The following is a 19,060-nucleotide window of genomic DNA, read 5'->3' as shown; positions in this document are numbered from 1 at the left end:
TGTGTGGTGTTCCTCTGGCTCTCCTTTGTGCTCCAGCCTGGGCTCAGGGCCGGGTGCTGCAGGGTGGGGACTGGCCTGGCCCCTAGCCCCTGTTGCTTTAGCTGCTGCTGGAGGATCAGGGCTCGGTGCCCTGCACTTGCAAAAGAGCAGATTACATGGGAAGGGCCAGGCAGGAGCTTCCCAGCTGTACCCAGTCCCTGGGTGATGGGCACTGCCTTCACTGCTGGAGCCATCCTGCCTCTGGAGCAGCTCAGGGCAGGGCTGCAGTGAGCCTGGTGCTGCTCTGTCTGTGCAAGCAAGGCCCACCTAGGACTCAACAGTACACTGCTTTTCTTTAAACATTTATTCAAGGGAAATAGGGTGCCTGCTCAGCCATGCCAGCTCTCAGGCCAGGCAGCTGCCCAGTGGAGAGCTGAGCCAGCCTGTCCCAGACCAGGTCCCTGCCCTCCCCAGTCACCCATCACAGCAGCAGTGAGCTCCCCTGTGCACACGGTGGGGCTCTCTGGAGGCCAGAGTCTTTCACTGAATGGTGGGACCAGTCACAGAGAATAGTTTTTCCACAGACATGTAAAAAATGATTAAAATGGAGAGTTGTCCCAGTCTGATGCTGGTTGGGCTTCGTGGCTGGCAGCAAAGGCTGGCAACACCTAGTCCAGTGGGTTCAGCTCCATCTGCACAGGGATGCATGGAGCACCCCGGAACTGAGACAGAAAAAACAGGAGCTGCTGCAGGCTAGGGACAGGCTGAGGGGGATGCACCTTATGGGGCTTCTCCTCCCTTCCCAGGTGCATCTCCTGCAGAGAAACCTCACGGCAGAGCTGGGTCTGACTTCGAGATGGAGACATGCAAGCCCTAAGCAAAAACCTGCTGTAAGTCCTGTTGCATTTGGGGCAGGAGAAGCCTCCCAGTGCCCCAGCTTTACCTGGCCATGCTGCTGCCCCCGGGGTGCTGGCATGTAACCTGGCAGCCTGCTGGTGTCAGGGCCCCAGGGCAGTGCCCAGCTCTGCTCACCTGGTGCTAAACACTGAGCTGCAGCGCGTGGAGGTCGTTGGCGAGTCTGTCCTCAGCTGAGCTCTCGTCCTCGTAGGGGTACCCGGTGTAGCCCCCCTGTTCCTTGCAGTACCTGAGGAACCTGCAGGTGCACAGGGAGGGGCACGAGGTGGCACCAGCCTCGCTGCTCTGTGGCAGGGGGCATGGCCAGGCAGCAGGAAAGGGCAGGTGCTGCTGAGCCCCGTCAGTGGCAGGGCCAGGAGCAGCTCACCTGGCCCAGTGGTCGTCCTTGCTGAGCACGGTCGGATTACCCACCACGATCAGCAGAGCCTTGGCCCTGGTGATGGCCACGTTGAGCCTCTGAAGAGGACAAGCCAGAGAGCTTTACCTGGCTGCAACATCTCTCATCGTCTCACAGCCCCACCTGGCTGCAGGCAGCTCTGGTGTGGCACTGAGCACCCAGAGCAGCTCCACCTGCCCGTGAGAACCAGAGGGAAGAAGGGCATGCCAAGGGGAAGGGTCTGCTCGGGGCTAGGTGGTACCTTGGGGTTCTTGAGGAAGCCCAGCCTGAAGGTCTGGTCGAACTGGAGGTACGTGCTGCAGCTGCGCACGGTGGAGATGAGGATCACCTGCCGCTCCTGGCCCTGGAACTCTTCCACAGAGCCCACCTGGGGCAGGGACAACAGGTGAGGGGCCAGGAGCACCCCTGGGCTCCAGGGGCTCCTCTCTCCTCCATGCCCAGGACGTACCTTCAGCTGGCTGATGTCCGGCAGCTTCTGCAGATCGGGATCCAGGGAGCTGATGGCTTTCCGGATCTTCTCCACCTGAGTGGAGGCACGTGGCAAAATCCAGCCACCACAGGGCCATCCTTGTGCCAGCCCCGGGGCTGCCCATCCATCCCAGTGCCCCCTGTCCCTTGGGGAGGTCTCTGCCCGTGCCCTGCCTCCCTCACCTGCTTCCTGTAGGGGGAGATGATGCCGATCTCCTTGGGGGACACACTGGGGCAGCTGCCCCTGCCCCGGCTCTGCAGCAGCTTCTTGAGGTAGTGCACCAGCACCTCAATTTCGGCCGTGTTGAAGAATGAGGGACTCCTGGCCTCTCTCTGGTCTTCCCCACAAACCCCATGGAAGATGATGGGGAAGCCCTGGGGATGGAGAACATTTGGCTCTGCTCTGCCTGTGCCTCGGGGAACCCCCTGGGTCAGTCCCTCCACTCACTTTTTTGGGAAGCTCCTCCCAAGTACAATACAGGTTCCGGACGTCAAGCCCATTGCTCCTGGACACCTTCAGCTCGTTGTCATAGAAGAGCTCGTTGGGGATCCTGAGAATGGCCTCGTGGGACCTGGGAGAGGCAGGACCGTGCCAGGGTGGGTGCCGTGTGGGTCCAGAACCCTCTCAGGCACCGTGCAGCCAGGACAGCAGATGCACTCCCATCTCCCACACCAGCTGGGGCACTCTGAGGCTCTGGGGGACAGGTCCTGGAGCGCCGTGCTCACCAATCCCTGCCTGCTCCGATCCCTTCCTGCTCCATCCCTGTCCCCACCTGTAGTTCCAGAGCAGTTTGGTGATGAACTGTGGGTCGTATCCTCCACTCGACTTCTTGTACAAGGGGTTGTGCAGCATCAGCCTCTCCAGCAGCGAGGTGCCTGTGCCCAGTGATATCCTGTGGCTCCCCACAAGGCCACTCAGCCCCTGTGGGGTGCCCGCAGCACTCCCACTCCTCTCCCTACTCACCCAGACCATACTGGATGGCCAGTGGGGAGGTCAGGACGGGGCCCAGCTGCTTGGGGTCTCCTGCCAGCACCAGCTGCCCCCCATTGGGGTTGGTCTCCTCATCCATGGGAGCCAGGAGTCCTGGGAAGAGGGGGAGCTCAGCAGGGAATGGGAGGGAGCCCAGGCCATGCAGAGTCAGCAGCCAGGCACCACTCACCCGCGATGGCGACGAGGCTCTCCGGCTCTACCGCGTGCCCGCACTCGTCGATGAAGACGTGGGAGAAATACCCAGGGGGAAAATTGGCTGACACCAGCCTGGAGGAGAGATGGAATGAGGCTGTCCTCAGCATCCTGCCCCACCTGGCCATCCTTCCTCTCCCACCCTTCATCCTCATCCTCCCACATAGGAGGGATTTCCCCCGCTGCTGCCTGCCCTCCTCCAACCCCTCCCTGCTGAGTACCAGAGGGACTGCCCTCACAGCCTGGCTGAAAGGCAGCCCTGGGTCCACCTGCCATGGATGCTGGGGACAACCCCAGCTCCTCTGACCTTCCTGCTGTCACCAGTGTGGTGATGATAATCCGGTAGCGCCTCAGGCTCTCCTTGCTTGGGTACACGTAGCTGCTCTGCTCATCATCCCAGTTGCAGCAGGGCTGGAGTGCAGGCATTGGGTGAGGTCCCATGATCCTGGGGGACGCCACCCCAGATGTCTGTCAGGATTTCAGGGTGGAGGGGCAGGGACCTACCATGATATCAGGGGGCACTTCCCTGCAGTTCCTGGAGCTGGCGATGAGCCTGTAGACATTCTGAGGGGCAATGTCCTTGATGAGGCACTGGCACAGCAGGTCTGCAGCACTGTTGGAGGGGGCACAGGCCAGGATACGGGCATCTTTGAAGCACGTCCACACCTGGGTGGGAGGAGGAGGTGACAGCATTGAGCCCCACGGATGAGAATGGGCAGCAATGCTCAGGGCTGGGTTTGGGTACCGGCCACCCACCTGCTTGATGGCCTCCACCATAGTGACTGTCTTGCCAGTGCCAGGAGGGCCAAAGATGAGGTATGGGGCTGGCCGGGACACCCCTGTCACGATGTGGGTCACAGCTCTGCGCTGCTCCTCGTTGCTCTCCAGCTTGCGGTTGAACCACCTGCGGGAGCAGAGGCTGCGCTGCCTCCATTCCCTCCATCCCCTCATCCCCCAGACCCTCCCACCCTGCACATCTGGGACTCACCGGGGCTGGAAGGGGCCAGAGAACAGGGACTTGTGGCTGGAGGCGGAGGGGAAGAGGAGGCTGAACAAGCCCCGGCGCGTGGCCAGGACTGCAGCCCGGTGCTGGACCTGCAGCGGCAGCCGGCTGAAGGTGAAGGTCACGTCGAACTTCAGGTTGTTCACAAACTTCTTCTGCAGCCTGGGAAGGAGTGGTGTGAGGAGGGCACGGGGCACGCCCCCATGCCCTCCTGACCCTCTCCAACCCACTCCTGGCCTTTGGCATCTCTGAGAAAGGCTGCTGGGAGCAGACACCACTCACTTGGAGGAGAAGCCCAGCCTGACCTTCTCCAGCTCCACGCTGTGCACGTAGCCCTTGTAGCGCACGAGTGGGGAGCGGTCCCGCTCGCTGCTCAGGTGGGCAAACAGGTGGTCCCCTCTCAGCACGGACGGGCGGTTCTCGGCCACGCCAGGCACCTGTCCAAAGGGCCAGTGTGATGCCAGGCACTCTGGGAGTGCCAGCACCCCTCCCATGCCCCAGCCCCCCACGCACATCGAGAACCAGCAGCGCCCTGTCCTGCACCATGGTCACATCCTGCATGTCGTAGCGCCGGATGTCAACCTCCATCTGAATCTCCTCCAGGTGCAGCAGCAGCTGGAATTTCTGGTAGTAGTTCTCAGCCTGCAGAGGTGCTTCCAGCAGCGAGCTGAGGGCAGCAGCAATGTCATTGTGTCCCAGGGACAGCTTGGCACTCAAGGAACACCTCAGCATTGCTCTCAGCCCTTGGCACTCACCGCATGGCAGCCCAGCTGGAGCTGGCACTGTTGTTGGGTCCGAGCACGATCGTGTCCTTGAGGCTCTTTGGGTAGTGGTAGGTGCCCAGAGGGATCTCCCTCTCCAGTTCATTTTTCAGGGAGCTGCGTGGAGGGGACAGCAGTGCTTCAGGGACTACATGGTGTCCCCAACCCCACTGTCACCAGCCATGGTGCAGGGCTGAAGAACTGTCAAGGAGCTGAACCTTGTCCTGGCTGGAGAACAGGCTGGGCCCCTCTGCTCAGGATGGCAGCGGGTGAGCCCCCCACATACCTGTCAGGGGGGATGCCATCCTCGGTGATCACTGTGACGTGGCGCTGGAGGCTGGCCTCGTAGGGCTGGAAGGGTGCCGAGGGCCGCAGGTCCTTGGCCAGCTGGCTCTCGGCAATGGCAGCAACGTAGCGTGAGATGCTGAAGGACACGTCTGGCTCCTTGGTGAACTCGAAGAACACCACAGCACTGAAGTGCCCATTGCAGGTGGTGAGGCACCGCACCTGGATGGGGTACATCCCACCTGCGGGGCGAAGTGGTGAGGCTGGGTCCTGCATCCTCTCTGCAGGGCAGGGCACGGGGCAGGGGACGGGATGGGACCCACCTGGGTGCAACAGCAGGGACTGGCCCTGCACTGCCTCTTGCTCATCGGTGAAGGAGAGCTCCTGTGCCTGCTGGCGTGGCTGGAAGCGCTGCAGTGTCACCACCTCTGTGCCACGGTTCTGCACCAGCACAGTGACTGTGCGGGGCTCACCCGGCTCCACTGGGAAGCGGATGTTCCCGTCGCCCTGGTCATGGTCTGAGACGATCTCTACCCCATGCTTCCCACGAATGAGCTCAGCCCTGTGGGGAGGGAGGGTCAGGCTTTCCCAGCCAGGTGGGGGATCCAAGGGACATGCCGAGGTGGGGTGCTGCTGGTCATACCACTGCCTGGCATAGCTCTGGGGCATTTGTGGGGTGGAGCTGAGCTGCTGTCCTGAGGCAGACGTGGACACGGACGTCTGTGCATTCCTTCTGGGTCGCCGGTACTGGTCTGCCACCACCACGTGCCTCGTCACCTGCAAGGAGCAGCCAGAATCAGCGTGGCCCTGGGATTCTGCAGGGGACTCCTGAGGAGCCAGTCCTGGTGGGCACTGCCCCAGCGTGAGCTCACCTTGAATTTCACCACCTCTCCGCGCACCTGAACCTGGTGGGTTGTCTTCAGTGCGTACAACATGCAGGAAAAATTTGGCGTCCTTGCATCAGTCCTGTGGAGCCAAGGGAGAGGGTTTGTGTGGGACAGTGTGGCCCGGCTGCCGTGGGCACAGGCAGCTGAGGTGAGGCAAGTGGGAAGATGAAGCAGGACACTGAGGCTGCAGTGAGGGGGCTCTCAGCAGGTCCCCTCTGCTCCTGGAGAGGAAGGAGGACTTGGGCTTCCCAGTGGTGTGTGCAAATCTTACATCCCTGCTGGCTGCTCCAGCAAGTCCGTGCTGTGCCATCCCTGTCCCAGCTATGCCACAGCCATTGCAGCTGTCCCACTGCATCACTGCCTGCAGTGACAGCCATGCAGTCCCTGCCCATGCCATGCTCAGGAGCTGAGCTGGCACTGCCACTGCGCTCCCAGCAGCGATGATTCCCCAGTACCTCCTCTCAGTCCCACCAGTGCCCCGAGCCCTGGCTTTGCCAATGATTAACAGCGGTGGTATTGCACAAGGGCCAGCGTGATTGGTGCCAGCGGGTGAGGTGGGGGAGTATGGTGGGCAGAGCGTGCCCAAGGCCATCCCCAGGCAGCTGGGGGCCCGTGGAGCTGGGGATCATCCCAGCAGGGCTTTGGAGACACAGACGAGCTTGGGGACCCCAGTGATGCTGCTGGGGACCCGTGACTGGGGATGCTGGCCCGGGCTCTGTCCCAGGTGAGGCTGCCGGGTCTGGCCGAGGGCTCTCACCTGCCCCGGAACTCCTGGTTGTAGATGGTCCGCAGCGCTTCCCGCAGGCTTGTCTGCTCCCGGCCCGTGTCCTGCAGGAACTGCACGAACTGATGCCCCCAAAGACTGGCCTCCGCTACGCTGAACCGCGGCATGGTTGAGCCGAGCCGAGCCGAGCCGAGCCGAGCCGTGCCGAGCCGAGATGGTGCCGCGTCCAGGAGTGCCAGGTTAAGCCGGGCTGGGCTGGGCTGGGCTGAGCCAGGGCTGGTCGCGCAGGGAGAAACGAAAGCGAAAGAGACCGTGGGGCTGCGGGCCGGCCCGCCCGGCACGGGGCGGATCGGGGCCGGCACGGGACAGCGCAGCCGGGTCCGCAGCCGGGGGGAGAGGGGCCAGGAGGCAGGCAGGGAACCGGCCGGTCTGCAGGATGATTAGCTAAAGATTCGGAGAAGGACAAAGCGATAGAAGCGCTCCTACGGCTGGAGCAGCGGCGGTGAAGGGCTTGCAGCGTGACCCAGGAGCAGGCTAGCCTTGAGGCAGATAAGAGCTGTTGTGTGCAGTCTTATCTTGGGCCCCGCTCCGGCTTCACATTCTTGGAATTGCTGCAGCGATTTCCTGGATGGGTCCAGGGCCGCAGCCCACAGCACCTGAGGCCCACACAAGCTTTCATCTCCCCTGGGTGCTGCCCCAGGAGCAGCCTCTCAAACTGTCCTGTGCAAACCCTCCAAACAGCCCTGCTTTGGCCCGTGTGGGATACAGCCAGGAGTGTCTGAAGCAGGTGTTAAAGACACCGAGGGTGAGTGCAATGAACTCCTGGCTGCCTTTTTTCCAGGGTGGGGAGCTGCATTAAAGCTCTGTGATTGTTTCAGTTTGGAACCTCAGCCCTCCAGTTCCCCTGTGTACCAGGGTTGGAGCATCACCCATGGGTCTGGCTGATACCATCCCTGCCTTAATCACAGAACTGTTGATGTTGGAAAAGACCTTTGAGATCATTAAAGTCCAACCATCGACCCAGCCCCACCACTGTGATCAGCACTAAACCAGGTCAAGTGCCACATTCACATTTTGAACACTTTCAGGGATGGTGATGCCAACACTTCCTAGACTTCAGGAATTAACAGGAGTGAGACCACGAAAGAACAGACACAAATGGCTTTAAACAAAGACTGGTGTATTTGCACTAGACTGGTTGATACAGAGGATGCCTGAGGGATGAATTGTCAGTCTCAGCAGCAAATACAAATATATTTTAATTAGATAAACCCCACAAAGGATAAACACTTATTTTGCGGCATTATGTGCAAAACCTGAAGTGTAATGCACAGGCAACCCCACCCCTTCTCTTCCCAACCCTTTTTCCTTTGTGTATTTAAAAACAAGAAGACATGAGCCAGTTTAAGAACCAGAACCTGCAAGGCGCCCAGTGATAACCAAGTGCAAACAAAGCAAAGGGAGTTCACCGAAGGAGGTTCACTTTGTAGTGAATCTCTGTTCCAAGATCTGAAAGGCGTATGTCTATCTCTTCATCCTCCCCTTCACAGAAACTGTTATGACTGCTAGTTTTGATGTCAGAGGGGGAAAACAGTAATGCAGAGCAAGCATGTAGAAGAGATTAATTCCAAAGTCCCTTCTAAGCATGACAAGAAACTGTCCACAACTGAGACAAATGGAAAGGATTTTTTCTTTCACTTTGGTGCAAGTTTATTTATTTTGTACACTATCCATCCATACACCTGTGATACAAATCTATGAACCTGCCACAAAGCATTAAAGCACAACATACCTATTATTTTGTAGACATTTGCATTTTTAATCACCATCCAGCCCTTGTGGATCAGCAGTGACTCATCTTGTAGTTCTGTAAAAATGCAGATGTCTGGTAACCGTACGTACATGAGGGAGGGGAGAAGAAAGATGTTCACTTTTAGGGAACATGGCTCAAATCTTCAGATTAAAAAAAAGTTACGCCCCCAGAAGAGCTGGGTCAGTAGGGAATTCTGTAAAGGATCCTGTAAACTCATTTTCTACAGCAAAATCTAAGCCTGCAGGCATCTGCTTTGTGGAGGTTGGGAATAAGGATACACGAGGACTCACTGTCTTGCACTTACTGTGTCTTGCAGCGCCGTGAGCTCTTGGCAGGTTTGACAAACTTACTGGATACCTGGAGTGCTGGATACAGGTGAAGGGAACTCTCTGCACCCTCTCCTGGGGTAATAATAGGGCTTTTCCAGCTAGGAAGTTTTCCAGCCAGTGACTGAAAACAGCTATACTTCTGAGCCACGAATGGCTGAATTTAAATGACCTATTAAATGCAGCTACAACAGGAAGTTTATGTGGCAGGAAACACAAAACACAAAGACAACTATTTGTTCCACGGTTCCCTCTCAGGCTAGAAAACCTGTTAACTTTGAAAGCCCTAAAAAATGCTGCTCTGGTTTGAAAACCATCTACTTGGCATAGGACCATATTTGTTTTTTTGCACACGACTGTTTCATACACCTCCTCGTTTCTGCATTAAGCATTCTGCATTTCTTTGCCAATCTTGTAGCTGAGGATTTTGTTCCAGTCAATCTTGGTGCGGGTGACGGGCAGCTGCCGGCGTAAGGCTTTGAAAGTGGTGTCTGACATAGTTTGGTAGTTTTCACTGATTGCTGTCTGCAAGGGCAAGCAGATTTGGTTAGGGCACGCATAAAACACTATGAGACAGCTCAACTTAGCATTAAAGCCACAAACTCCTTTCTATAAGCTGTAAGGCACACTATTAACTAAATTAATAATGCAGTCATCAGCATTTGTGCAAGTCAAAGGTTTTCTATTCACCTCCCCTCTAATGTAGCAGCATCTCCTTAGGTCTTTCACTGACTTTATCTCTTTCCAGTCTCCTTGCACAGAGGCTGGGACAATGCACAAGCTGTTGCACAAATTTCCTCCTCAGTATTTTTAACTGTCACAGAGGAAAATACATTGACTCACCCACTCCCCTCCCATGCTTGTTCCAGGTATCATTTGTAACCTTTTAAAAAACCATACAGTAACTTGATAGTTAATTACAACACAGCTTTGTAACCGTACAGCTTCATAACTGTATTTTTTAAACAAACACTACTGCCCTTTTCTCAGTAATTCTTACAGCCAGGAACAGAACCAGAGGTCAGTTTTCCATGTTTCCATTAACTGCAAATGGAGACCGATACAATTCTGTGCTTTATTTAACTACCACTGACCTTACCTGGTACTCGTTTTCTGCATTTTCTATGATCTTAATAAACTCCTTAGCAGTTTGGACATCACTCTGCAAAGGAAAAAAATAACTGCATGTTTAAGAGCAACTTACAAAAGCTACACAATAGATTTCTTCTCAAATGATAGGCTGAGTATAGATAAAGTAGGTAACATCATCAGCTTGTGCCTTGTGGTTGTAGCTGGATTCCTTTCACTTACTACATAGTGGGTAGAGCTTGTGCTCCAAACTGGAACAAAGCTGCACCCTAGTGAGCAAAAAGGAAGTGGACTTTCATGGTAAAATGATTCACTTTGCAGCTGCTGCTCCCTCTACCATACTAGAGGATTTCTTGATTTCCCTTAGCATATGTCTTACTGTTTCTTTCCCTTGCACAGAGACAGAAAAGCATATTCTGTCCTTTTTAACCCTAACTTCCAAGAGAAGCTTCCCAACACAGACTTTGTAATAAGACTGAATTTTAAGCAGTTGGGAATCTGGGATTCCTACGTGACTCTAAACACCACATTGACTGTTCACCCTAAAATTACTTTAAAGTCAAGAGAATGCAGTCACAGCAGTGCATGCTTCATGAGCTGTTAAAGGAATGAAAACAGCTGCTTATCATAAAGATCCTTTAGCATACTTACTGACACCTGTACAGAGTCCTGAATGTCTTTGTGACTAACCAGCTGGACGTTGCCATCTTCATAGTAATGCACCTGGACAAAAAGACAGAATGCAGGTTTTATGATGATCATTCCCTCCAGAATTCCTGAGCCCCCAAATGCTATTAAAATGCCACAACAGAGCATCGTGCCAGTCTTCTCTGCTTACATGGAGACTAAAAGCAGGATAGATTATCTAAAAGGTTTCATTCTTTGTCAGGACTGTTCAAGATTATGTTAATCAGTAAATGCCTAGAGCTGAGCTAGGAGCAATTATAAAAGACTCAAGGCAGAGGTTTTAGCCTTATGAAGTGAAGCAAAGTGGAGGCCTATGGGGTAATGCTACATAATAAACCACAGGCCAGATCTGAGACTATTCCTGGAATAGTAGATTTAAGAATTACTTTCTTGAATTGTTTAGTTTAGTAACATCCTGACTTGAGAAGGACATCTCTGCTGCATTTCAGGATCTTACTCTGAACCAAATGCATTTGTGTAAGAGAAGCAGAATGCAGCTTCTCCTGTTACTGCCAGGAAAAATAACTCACCTGGATTTTGAGCACTGCAGCCACTTGAGCTGTTGGTGGTGTGATGGTAAACTTCCATTCTGATCTCCAACGCCCGTTCCTAAAAGTAATCAAAGCATGAAAAACTAGTTCCAAGAAGCTCTAACAGCAAAAAGAACAAAATTAACAACCAAGTTGTTTCTGATGTCTTATCACCAATACCACATGGGATTTAGTGCTTTAGATGGCATGGAGTTAAATTTCTGCAGCCCAGCTGAATATAATGCAGCTTCAGTACACAGAAGCTCCAGAGATGTAAAGGAGTATCTATCCAGCTCTGCTAATGCCTTTTCCTCCAGAGAGGTCACAGGAAGAGTTTGGTAAGTGCCAAGGGGGCTGCAAGGAAAACAGACTACAGAAGGAAAAGAACTTCTTGGGAAGCCCAAAACTCCCTGTCCTTCAGACCGTGTCAGAGCTAGAGGATGGGCTGGTTTGAGGAACCAGGCAAAGGAAGAAAACACACTAAGTTGAAATAATCTTACCAGAAGTTTTTGGGCTGAAACTGGTGGCTCTCAATACAGGCAATTATTGTCTGCTGTCCATCTATAGATTTACCATAAACCTGTATTTAGAAAAAGAGTTAAAAAGGCCCAAGAGCTAAGGAAAGGCATTCTTAATCTCTGTTCTTGGCAGCAGGTGCAGGCTGCTGAGGTGGTACCTCACTGGGAACATGCATGAGTTACATTGTCCAACACCTCCCCTGGCAGGCATCTTACTATGGGTAGGTGTGAAGGTCTTGGCAGTCCTGCCATGACAAGGGTCTAATTCATCTTTACCTCTGTGTGCATACCAAGACAGTTGCACCCTCTTTGGAACACATCATTCCAAAGTTAGCCAAAATGCTAGAGAGGATGGAGAATTCCAACAGCTCTGTCCAGCAGAGTCTGCTCTGGGACTGACTGACTCAGAGGCATACACCTTCAGGGAAACAAGATGGATACTCAACAGTGCAGAAGCCATTGGGGTAATGATCTTTGACGTAGGCTCTCAGTGCACTGTCACAGGCATCTCTCCATGGTTTTAAAGCCGATTCTGTGTCCTCGGGCTGGGGATCACTTGCTTCTTTCCTTAAGTGATCAAACTTAAAAGAAAGCTTGTTTCTTGGGTCTAAAAATCTGCCATTGCCCAGATCACCGTGTTCTGTGATTAAGACCTGGAATAGAAGTTGAAATGATGATACATTTAGGCTGATATAGATGTGTTATTTTGCATTTTCCCCTACTTGCATATCAGTGTTACAATTGGTTCTTTCATTGAGCTATAAGGTCACGTAAAGAAAAGCAAATATTTTTGGTAATAATTTAAATTAGTAGTTGTTGTGAGGCTGAAGGTAACTCTGTGCTCTCCACAGTAATACTGCACTTCAACTTCTGTCCCAGAAAAGGCTGAACTATAATAATGTATAAATTTGGCTTAAAGTTGGGTATCCTTACAATACAAACAGGTTGCTTTGCATTTAAATTGATTTTAGCTATTTTCCTTCTTTGTTACTAAAGGAAACAGAGACTTTTGCTCTGAAATCTACCATTTATTGCCATGTTTCATGTTTTGCAATAGCTCTACTTCTGGGCAAGAAGGGTACATAGATTTGACTACTTCTAAAATATAACTAAAGCAGACAGTAAAGCAGCATTGCACATTGCCTTCTTTTTTTCTTTTTTGCCTTAATTCTCTGGCTTCCCAAATATTAACTTTATTGGGGTGGGTTTTTGTTGGGTTTTTTTTTTGCAGGTCGTACAGTAACTTATTCATCAAAGCTATTTCTATGAACAGCCTTCTTAATATATGCCTCCCATACTCCCATAAACATATCTGGGACACTAGAAAAGCTGGGTCAGAGCTTGGCTCAGAGAACAGAGCAGATGGTCAGGCAGCTTTCTGGCTTCTCTACGACTTGCTGTCTGTTCTAAAAAAAAGAACTAAAAAAACCCCTGAAATAACTTGTTTTGCTGGCATAGACTGGATAGTATTAGGTATAATCACTACACCAAATCAATGATTTGGTATAAACAAAGATAAGTTTGTTTTTTAGGGTAGCTGGGAATGGATTAAAATTGCAGAAAATAAACCAAACAAACTTTTAAGAATTTATTACCAATTGTCAGTAGGAACTGTAAGCAAGTAGCAACATAAGGATTTGTAAGTCAGCTTTAAATAGACAGTAATCTTTAATCACTCATACTCAAGTAAAATTCCAGTGAGTTCAGCATGGAGCTTTAAGGAACAATGAATTGGATTTACTAAGTAGTACAACACAGAACTTAGAGAATATCTTGGTTATGCTTTGCTCTTATCAAAGGAAGTTTGTCACAGTGATATGTGGGGGAAGGAGGAGGGCTGGTACCTTGTGAGCAGAGTGAGTGAGTCAGCTGATGGTGACATTGACTTGTGAGCCAACATCCTGATGAAAGAACAGTTTTATTGCTTTTTCACCGTGCAGTAATACAACCCCCAGTGTACAAAGTTTCCTCTCACCTGATCCTCGTACCCTTCTATCTTCACTGGAGTGAACTGATCCATGTTGTACTGTGCAAATGCACTGCAGAGGACCAGAGGAACATGAACTTTAGCTGCACATGCACATTTATTCTGACTCAAGTAAGCTCACAGCAAACATCAACTTAATTGGGCAAACAATACACACAAGCACTGTTAAAAGATTTTCCAGTACCTTTTACTGTAGATAGCTATAAACCCCAGGTCTAAAACCAGGTTTGTTTAGCAATGGCCAGGAAAATACAGAGTTCAAAAGTAGAACAGCAGATAGCCTGGGGAAATGTGAGCAAGCCAAGGCAAAACAGGAACACCCCAGATACAATTTAGACAGAAGCAAGGTAAACAAATGAATAGACGGATATGTAAAACAATTTTCTTATGTAAAGACTTGCTGACTGACATGTCACCTAGCTTGAAATAGATCTTAGCATCAAAAAGCCTGTATGTGTAATCTTTAAGCATCTTCTGATGAAGCTGTGGAAGTAAACAACAAATTTTGAAAAGTTTTTATTGAGGGCAGTTCTTTTTCTAAACTTAGGCTATGGATTAATCAGTATTTCAGGCCTCACTTACTGTATAAATCAGATGATTCAACATGTTCAGACATTTCTGCTGCTGCGGAGTGAAACTTTTTGGCAGAATGCCTTCCTGTCAGTTTTATACAGCACAAATTCCAATTTAGGGCTTTTAAAAGGAATCATCCACACCTTTCATTATGTATTTTGTTAGGTGGGCTAAGGAATCACGTAAGATTGCTCTGAATACAGCACATGGTTCTCTTTGTCACAGAGTGATGGGTACAAGAAAACAGAAGGATCTCTGATGGTAATTTATGTGTTTGAAATGTCAGTACTTACTGTGCTGCTCCTTCCCTGAGAAGATTGTCATTGTTGAGCAATAACCGGACATCTGGAGAAGAAAGGGTCCAGGTGTGTTACTGGATTTTTTAATGCACTTTATTTTCAACTGTACAAATGCAAACATTAAAAGATGAAATAATTTCATTAGGCAGAACTAGTAAGGAAGGACTGCATGCTTTCCCATGCCACTTAACCTTCAAAGCAGTATGGTGTGACACAGCCTTAGATTCTTATAATAGATAAAACATGAAGAAAACACCACAAATAATTTTTTCCTTAATTGCTTACCATTGAATACTTCATTGAACTCTCCAGGGGGTGCATGAGTGATGAATTTTGCAGCTATACGCACCTACAATGAAGCAGAAAAGTAATTAAAGACAAAAGGTAACTTACTGAGTTCACACATATTGAAGCAATTCATCAACAAAACCAACTCTGAAGTGACAGAAGGTGGCAGATTTAGGGAGAAATCTAGGCACGCATTGTCAACGTAGAAATAGTCTTGTAAGAGTGTTCATACAAGGTGGGACAGGGCTTGCAGCAACCTGGTCTAGTGGGAAGTGTCCTTGCCCATGGCAAGGGGTGGAACTGGACGATCTTCACCCCAAACCATTCTGGATTTCTATGAAGACACGTGGAACTGTGACGATGAAGGCATCAATAACTGAAAAAGCCAACTTTCAATGTCCAGAAACTCTGAATCTGGAAAAGAAAAACCCTGTCTCTTCTAAAAGTGTAATAAAATTGTAATGTGTTCCGAAATCCAATATACACGTCTTGCACTGTTAGAATTTAGGTGGCCCAAATATTGATTCTGCTGGAATTGGTAAGAGTTTATGGTTTTCATTATAAAATCTTTTATGGCTTTTACAGGACCAAAGGGAATAGAAAGATCTTGGAAGAAATGAAAAAGGAAATGCCACAAAATTAAACCTCTCCCTTAGAATAATAAAAACGTCCATTTCCTCTGACAGCCAACATTTCCAGCTAACAAAGCTGACCAATGAGCCTCTCTGGTCTAACAAGACATTTATTGAAAGTGACTGCAGAATTGCTCATTACTACTCTGATTACTTTCTACATTTCACTTTGAGCAGCAAAACAAAGAATTAGGTGTATATATATATATTTATACGTATGTAACTGCTTCACATGAGTTATTACCAGAGCTGAAAATAACTCCTCTCAACAGTGTTCCCTGTTTTAATGTGAAATTGTTTGTATTGTTTGTCACATAATTATTTAAAGCAAGCCATGAAAAGAATAAACACTTTTCCAAACAAAAGGTAATTGCCTTATTCCAACAGGATCAAGTAACAACTCTGCCTTAACTGGATTGAGCCTCAGATAAAAATAGACTGCCTTCCAAATTAGCAATGACTTCAAAAAATAGATATACATTATTTGTGCCTGAAGAAATGAAGCAATACAAAGAACACATTAAAAAGACAGTATCTTGTGTAATTGATACGATGCAGGACAAAAACCATTTTCTCTTTATTTTCTGGTTTTAGGTTGCTAAATGTACAGTAATTCTAAAAATAGAGCTCTTAAACTGAAAACTTTCACTATTTAGAGAGCTGTAATTAGCACAGATTGCTGCCACAATATTGTCGAATTTCACTGTCAGAAATTTGGATGGTGATGGAGACCCTGCAGCTCCATATCCTCAGTGGACTTTGCTCAGAGTCTGCCCCAAAAAGCTGGAAGATTTCTGAAGGGACACCACGTGCTGCACTTCAATCAAACATTATTACAAAGCCAGTTCTGAACAAAGCAAAGGCTGCAAGGGGAAAGTGTTCACTTGGGTAATTATCCCTTGCCCTGCCTCTCACAGATCAAGAAAATACAAAACATTTCAATCAAACTACTGAAAGCAGGGGTGCAGGAAGCAGGCTGGGGAGTGATTAATTTGAAATGTCAAGCACTTGAATGGTTGCTGGTTTTCGGAGCTGGCTGATTGGAGGGTGGTGTCAGGATGCTCCTCTGCAGAAACACCAAAATAGGACTTTCTGCAACCTGCCCCATTTCCTGGCCCCCGGGGCCATTTCAGGTGTCATTTCAGCTCTGCAGCACCAACTTCCTGCTTCTAAAATGGGGAAAGTGTCTGAGGGGAAGGGAAGCTGCTCAGCCGTTAGCTTAAACTGGCAGAACAGCAGCAGAGTGAGCAAAACAGGGCAGATTTCAGAAGAACTTACAAGAAAATCCCAGAATCCCAGACTGGCTGGGTTGGAAGGGACCTTAAATGCCACCCAGTGCCGTGGCAGGGACACCCTCCCCTGCCCCAGGTGCTCCCAGCCCTGCCCAGCCTGGCCTTGGCACTGCCAGGGATCCAGGGGCAGCACAGCTGTGCCAGGGCTGCCCACCGTGCCAGGAACAATTCCCAATTCCCAGTATCCAGCCCTGCCCTCTGGCAGTGGGAAGCTGCTCCCCCCTGTCCTGTCCCCCCCCAGCTCTCCTGGAGCCCCTTCAGGTGCTGGAAGGGGATCCAAAGTCTCCTGGCGCCTTCTCCTCTCCAGACTGGACACCCCAGCTCTCCCAGCCTGGCTGAGAAATTAATCTCCTACCTAAAATACACCCAAAGAGAATAAAGGAGTGAAGCTTGGAGGACGGAAGGAATTAATATTGTTCCTCAACTAACATTTTTGGGGTTTTTTGCTTTAAGGTAAACTCAAACTTAAAAAATTAACATATATAAGGTTCTAGACTCATCTGAACAGTCACACACTGCAGTAAATCTTTGCTGCATGTTTCTCTTTCAGATCCTCCTTTAAGGGTATCCTTCTCTGCCTCTGTGAGGCACGGAGTTGGTTGAAATTGAGTGTTCTAAAGGCCATATTCTGCTCTGGAATACTTATTCCAAACAACATCACCTAAAATACTGACTAATAGATGAACTGCACCTCTAAAGCCCTGCTTGTTTCACAAATGGTGTCACTGAAATGAAGCTGAAAATGCACTTTAAGGGAAAAATGAAAGCAACTGCTGGACTTGTAGGATCCTTGAAGATCCATGATCCTGACAACTGCTCCAGAATGCTAAGAAACAAAGCAAGCACTGAGTGTAACACTTCCATGATGCAAGGAAAGTAATAGTGCATTTTTAAACTGCTGTGTGCAGACAACAGCGTATGACCCAGCAGAGAACTTGGGAGTATGCAACTTTCTCCACATTCCTACACAAGAAGATCAAACTGCTCATTTCCCAAAATAAGTATGGCTCTATTTGCTCCGACTCAGTCCTTTGATCCAGCAGAATTCTCAGGGTCTACATCAAAGTCCCTGTCAGCAGCTGGGGCGAGCAGAAAATGCAACAACACACTCAGAGGGTGTTCAAGAAGTGAAGAGCTGCAAAGCACCTTGCAGACACCCTGTTACTTTGCTGATTTGGGAAAAGCAGCACAGAAAATACATTTTCACCAAATCATTTTGGCTGGGAAAGACCTTCAGGATCACCAAGCGAGCTACCTGTGACTGACTCCCACCCTGTCAACAAGAGCACAGCACTAGGAGCCACCTCCGGTCCTTCCTTGACCAGGGATGGGAGCTCCAGCCCCTCCAATGTCTGATCGCCCTTTCTGTTAAGCTCCTCCTGACGTCCAACCTAAACCTGCCCTGGTTTAGGCTGAGACTGCCCATTTTCATGCACAACGCCCGGCCAAGACCCATCAGCTGCACCGAGGCGGTGAGGAAATCGGAAGGAAGGCAATGAGGAAATCGGAAGGCAGTGAGGAAATCGGAAGGCAGTGAGGAAATCGGAAGGCAGTGAGGAAATCGGAAGGAAGGCAGTGAGGAAATCGGAAGGCAATGAGGAAATCGGAAGGCAGTGAGGAAATCGGAAGGAAGGCAGTGAGGAAGTCGGAAGGCAAAGCGCTGCTGGAAAGGAACAGCTGGTCCTTCAGCCGGGCGGCGGCGGCCCGGTGGTCTCGGGAGCCCGCCCGCCCCGAAGCACTCGCAGGCCGGCACACGGGCACCAGGCGAGCTTGCCCAGCACTCCCCACCCAGTGCGCTGCCGGGGGCAGCGGCGCAGGCCCGCAGCGGAGGGACGGCCAGCCCTTCCTTTACCTTCTCCTCATCCGACACCCGCTCCTCCAGGTCCGCCATCTTGGCAGCTGTGTGCCCGGCCCCGCGCGGGGCATGCCGGGAGCGCCGGGCGGCGCGCCGAACGCGCTGCTGCCGCCATCTTAGCTGCGGGCAGACGCCGCCTGGCCGCCATGGTAGAAACGGGTGGGTTCTCGCGGTCCCGGCTGACAGAACCGCCGCCTCCCGGTCATCGTGTGAGATATGCTCGGGCGGAGCAGCGGTGATGGACTCGACGAACAGGCTGCCCACAGCAGCGCCGCTCTGGTCGTCCCGGCGTGCCCCGTGGGCTGAGACGGCCGGGAGCCGTAGACCGGAAGCGCGGCCGCCGCCATCGTAGCTGCGGGCAGACGCCGTGCTGCCGCCATCACAGGGACGGGCAGGATTTTCGCCGCCGGCAGCACGGCTACGGCGGAGCCGCCGCGTCCCGGAGCCCCCGGGCACCCCGGCTGTGCTGTGGGGGGCGATCGGTGCGCGCTGCGCCCTGAGCAGCAGCGATGGGGCCGGTGAGCGCGCCGCCCGCGCCGGCGGAGCCCCGCCCCGCTGCCCGTCCCGCC

At 51.1% G+C, this 19,060-nt stretch overlaps 3 protein-coding genes and 1 long non-coding RNA gene across 8 annotated transcripts in view; 2 read left to right on the top strand and 2 right to left on the bottom strand.

The window, feature by feature from the left end:
• Positions 1-124: 124 nt before the first annotated feature.
• MOV10 (Mov10 RISC complex RNA helicase) lies at positions 125-7,382 on the bottom strand. 3 transcript variants are annotated; one of them, XM_039695838.1, is made up of 22 exons: positions 6,636-7,382; positions 5,864-5,957; positions 5,635-5,768; positions 5,315-5,553; positions 4,993-5,233; positions 4,701-4,823; positions 4,459-4,612; positions 4,228-4,382; positions 3,931-4,107; positions 3,699-3,846; positions 3,447-3,608; positions 3,250-3,353; positions 2,920-3,017; positions 2,724-2,843; positions 2,533-2,635; positions 2,208-2,331; positions 1,943-2,134; positions 1,740-1,814; positions 1,533-1,658; positions 1,262-1,350; positions 1,012-1,132; positions 125-852 (listed from the first exon to the last, which is right to left on the bottom strand). In XM_039695838.1, the coding sequence occupies exons 1-21, from the start codon at positions 6,767-6,769 to the stop codon at positions 1,018-1,020; spliced, it is 2,907 nt and encodes a 968-aa protein (XP_039551772.1). In that variant the 5' UTR covers positions 6,770-7,382; the 3' UTR covers positions 125-852; positions 1,012-1,017. The 3 variants fall into 3 exon arrangements, with proteins under 3 accessions (XP_039551772.1, XP_039551775.1, XP_039551774.1); XM_039695841.1 differs by having other exon boundaries at positions 125-701; XM_039695840.1 differs by having other exon boundaries at positions 731-1,132.
• Positions 5,979-8,400, top strand: LOC120495904. The gene is made up of 2 exons (XR_005626178.1): positions 5,979-6,841; positions 7,344-8,400. It is a non-coding gene; the product is annotated as an uncharacterized LOC120495904 (long non-coding RNA).
• Positions 7,762-18,608, bottom strand: CAPZA1 (capping actin protein of muscle Z-line subunit alpha 1). The gene is made up of 10 exons (XM_039695849.1): positions 18,489-18,608; positions 14,710-14,773; positions 14,419-14,470; positions 13,541-13,604; positions 12,012-12,218; positions 11,548-11,627; positions 11,048-11,126; positions 10,482-10,553; positions 9,841-9,903; positions 7,762-9,266 (listed from the first exon to the last, which is right to left on the bottom strand). The coding sequence occupies exons 1-10, from the start codon at positions 18,525-18,527 to the stop codon at positions 9,126-9,128; spliced, it is 861 nt and encodes a 286-aa protein (XP_039551783.1). The 5' UTR covers positions 18,528-18,608; the 3' UTR covers positions 7,762-9,125.
• A 14-nt stretch (positions 18,609-18,622) lies between these two features.
• ST7L (suppression of tumorigenicity 7 like) overlaps positions 18,623-19,060 on the top strand; it is a 22,635-nt gene continuing 22,197 nt past the window's right edge. For all 3 annotated transcript variants that reach the window (XM_039695848.1, XM_039695842.1, XM_039695847.1), the window contains exon 1: positions 18,623-18,650. In XM_039695848.1, the coding sequence (XP_039551782.1) occupies positions 18,638-18,650 (13 nt within the window). In that variant the 5' untranslated portion in view covers positions 18,623-18,637. The remainder of the gene's footprint in view (positions 18,651-19,060) is intronic.

This window comes from Passer montanus, unplaced genomic scaffold (genome assembly GCF_014805655.1).
Source record: "Passer montanus isolate IOZ18808 unplaced genomic scaffold, ASM1480565v1 scaffold93, whole genome shotgun sequence".
Classification (NCBI taxonomy): domain Eukaryota; kingdom Metazoa; phylum Chordata; class Aves; order Passeriformes; family Passeridae; genus Passer; species Passer montanus.
Note: the sequence above shows the minus strand (reverse complement) of the source record. Positions and strands in the feature narration are given on the sequence as shown.